General features: G+C 41.3%; 1 protein-coding gene across 2 annotated transcripts; it reads left to right on the forward strand.

The window, feature by feature from the left end:
• LOC104962894 (zinc finger CCCH domain-containing protein 14-like) lies at positions 1 to 2512 on the forward strand. Of its 2 annotated transcripts, none has more exons than XM_010791401.1 (7): positions 1 to 118; positions 839 to 881; positions 971 to 1085; positions 1220 to 1260; positions 1601 to 1775; positions 1877 to 2198; positions 2308 to 2512. In XM_010791401.1, exons 1-7 carry the CDS (start codon positions 83 to 85, stop codon positions 2485 to 2487), a joined length of 912 nt encoding a protein of 303 aa, XP_010789703.1. In that variant the 5' UTR covers positions 1 to 82; the 3' UTR covers positions 2488 to 2512. The 2 variants fall into 2 exon arrangements, with proteins under 2 accessions (XP_010789703.1, XP_010789702.1); XM_010791400.1 differs by having other exon boundaries at positions 2305 to 2505.
• The last annotated feature ends 903 nt before the right edge of the window (positions 2513 to 3415 follow it).

Here is a 3415-nt window from a genome sequence, read left to right on the forward strand (position 1 = left end):
GTCCCTTTTGGTTAACGGATAAACTGTAAAAAAAAAACAGTTGTTCCTTTTAAAACTTACTCAGTTAAATAAAAGGACAAGCATGGAGATTGGGACAGAGATCAGCAAGAAAATAAGAGTGAGTGACATTACAAGCTAAATATGAGTGATTTTCTGCGGTGCTAAGGCTCGTGGTTTACGCTCGTGTAGCAAAGACGTTGCTAGCTGTCGTTAGCAGGCTAGCTTGTGTTTCTCAGTGGCAACATGGTTTTTATTTTCAAGGCCGAGAAAGGTTTGCTTTATCAGTTGATACATTATCGAGTAGTTCGTTTTACAAATTTGTTATCGGTTTTTCGCCCCTTTCTTTTGGAAACCCCCGTAATAATGATACGTAGAGATAGTTTTAGATAGTTTAGAACGACTATAGCGAATGAATATGTGGAGCAGCACTTTCTCACACAATGTACACAATTCAAACCTAAACGTAAAGAATTATTCCCGAAATTCTATAGTGAGCAGCCTCAATTATTTAAAAACTATAAATATTACTCGGGGACTGAAACGAAGCTGCATTCTTGCAAGACAGTTTGTCTTATTATTTTCTTAATAATGTATTTTATTAATTGACTGACTCAACATTTGTTTTTCTTACTTGTGTTCCTTCAACTTAGTTATGAATTAAACAGTACATTTCAAATGTATATTTATGTATAGATGTTGCAATTGTACAAAGCTTTGGCAATACTGTCATTATGGTCATTCTAATAAAGCTATTTGAATGGAATATATCAGCGTAAAAAGGGGCTTATCAAAACATGTTTAAATATATAATAACATTTATACCTTTGGTCTGTTTCAGGCTGCTATCAAGGGCAAGCTTCAAGAGCTCGGTGCATATATTGGTAAGCGAATACGATGCAGATCTTGTATTTTGGGACGACTGGTGCTTGGATGAGACATAACATTCTGTCTGTGTTTCCTCTCTTTTTAGATGAAGAGCTTCCTGATTATATCATGGTGATGGTAGCAAACAAGAAAACCTCGCAGCAGATGGCGGACGACCTATCCCTTTTTCTTGGCAACAACACTAGTAAATTCACAATATGGTACGCCGAAAGCAGACCAAAAGTGTATATTACCAGTCTAATTAAATTACACATAGTTTTTTGTCAAGTAACATTATTAATATCAAGAATTCTCTCAGTTCTTGACATAACATGCATCTGTTTATTATTTTTAGGCTACAGGGTGTCCTCGAGAAGTTAAGAACGGTTGCAGCCGGTAAGTCGGATTAATTTATATACATTTAAGATTTTCTGCATTTTTAACCAGATGGAGATAACCTGTGTCCACTTACTGAATGCACAAAGCCTGTAGCTGTCTCCCACCAGCTATCATGCATATTATTACTTTTGTATTCTAGTAAACCTATTTTAATAAATGTCGCTTACTCTTTTTGTCTCTCTGTTAGGGGGTGGTGTTTGTGTTAAATATTATACATAACTGTATTACTATATTAATTTTTTAAAGCACAATAATTTCCTATGGGATTAATAAAACTGCTTTTATATTTTCTTATCTCCATGATTTCTCTCCTTGTCTTCCTACATGGTTTTTACAGAGCCTGCCTCCCTCAGCACACCAGTGCCTCAGTCGGACAGTGGTGCTGTGGCTGTGAGAAGCCGGTCGTCTTTGACTGAGGAAGTCAGAGCAGAGGAGTTAAAGCTGCTGATGGTGTCCAGCTCCCACTCTGATAGGACTGAAGCACGCGTGTCCAGCTCCGCTCATGAAAGCAGGTGTGTAAGCTTTTATTATCTTCATTCACTGTTTACATTTCATTGTTTCAATCAGCACACATGCATATTAAACATGTACATACGCCTGTGTTTCTTATCAGGAGAAGCAGCTTGGAGAAGAGTTCTTCTCGTCTAACCTCCACTGTGAAGCCCCTCATGGAGCCGCTCCCCTTAGATGCCATTATTGACATCAAACCTGACATGGATTATGACCTCATCGCTGAGGAACCTGTAGAAATCGCCACCAGCCATGGACGACCACGCGGGGCACCTAGCAGACCCACAGCAGAAATCTACCGACCGGGTCAGAGCAAGTATTCATCAGTTAGCTCTGCAGACTCGTGTCGGCCCTCAGAAGGATCCTCTCACTACAGACAGCAGGACAGCAGAAGCAGCAGATCATCCAGAACCGGATCCAGTAGGGTACTGTGATTCCATAAGATAATACAGCAACTTCCTGTTGACAAAGTGGGGGACGAGTGTAGGTTAGCATCCATAATAACAATGTACATGTCGTCTTTTTTTTCAGCAGGAGGAGTTGTCACGGAAGCGTAAGGCGCCTGTAGCGAGTTCTGTGGTGCGGGTGAACAGAGTGGCAGATGAAGACAGCGATGACATGGAAGAGGAGGATACAGGCTATGGAGGCAGAGGCCTATCCAGTAGAGTGTCCCTACCATCCAAACCAGAACGCAAGTCAGTGTCAACCAAATGAAATACCAAGATTGTAATTCATTAATAAATAACCACAATAATGCAGCAAATATTTATGTAGTTACAATCCATATTGTATTTTGCATTAGACCTTCTACTGCAGGGTTCCCGCGGGGTCTTAAAAAGTCTTAAATTTGATAATCTGAATTTAAGGCCTTAAAAAGGTCTTAAATATGACCAAAAAAATAAGAAAGGTCTTAAATATGATTTAGAAGGTCTTAAAAATTATCGGATTTGAAAGGTACTTCTGTGTTGCGATAGCGTCTAAATGTGTTTTGGGGGAAATGTCCGGGCTGCAAAGTAACCAGTACGGTAATAGCCTTTCAGTTCCCCCCAACAATTTGTATTGAATTAAATCAACATGGAACCAGTAATCACTAACTTTGTTTCCCCCGGCCCCTTATTGGAGAACACCCAGCTAGTAACCTAGCAACCAAGCTTCAGCTTGCGGCAGTCAGAAACTCATGTATCTTCGAATATACTTACAAATTAATATGGGGAAGTGTCAGTTCAACCGTATTTGGTTGAAACCAGTGGAGGGGAACGTGTTTGAAGCCCGCCGCACCATTTGCAAAAGAAATAAGAGTTTGTTTTGCTAATGTAGCGTTAGCTAGTGGAGCGTTAGCTAGTGCAGCAGCTCCCGCAACAACACCGGGGGACCTCCGGGCGACGTTTGGGTCTACGTCAACCCTAAAAGCGGAGGTGCTGTAGACGCTAAATACCGTAGCTAAACACCAATCATACAACAGCAACGATGAAATAGTGTAGCCCAGCGGTTTTCAAAGTGTGAGGCGCGCCTCCCCTGGGGGGCGCCAGAGAGCTTCAGGGGAGGCGCAGCGTGAGACACACAAGAACGAGAAAAAGACGAGTAAAGTGACACTTGCCCACTTGTGGCTGTCTGTGGAGACCGAGTTCCCCCACCTCGCCAA

Source organism: Notothenia coriiceps, unplaced genomic scaffold (assembly GCF_000735185.1).
Source record: "Notothenia coriiceps isolate Sejong01 unplaced genomic scaffold, NC01 NC01_scaffold00035452, whole genome shotgun sequence".
NCBI classification, from domain to species: Eukaryota; Metazoa; Chordata; class Actinopteri; order Perciformes; family Nototheniidae; genus Notothenia; species Notothenia coriiceps.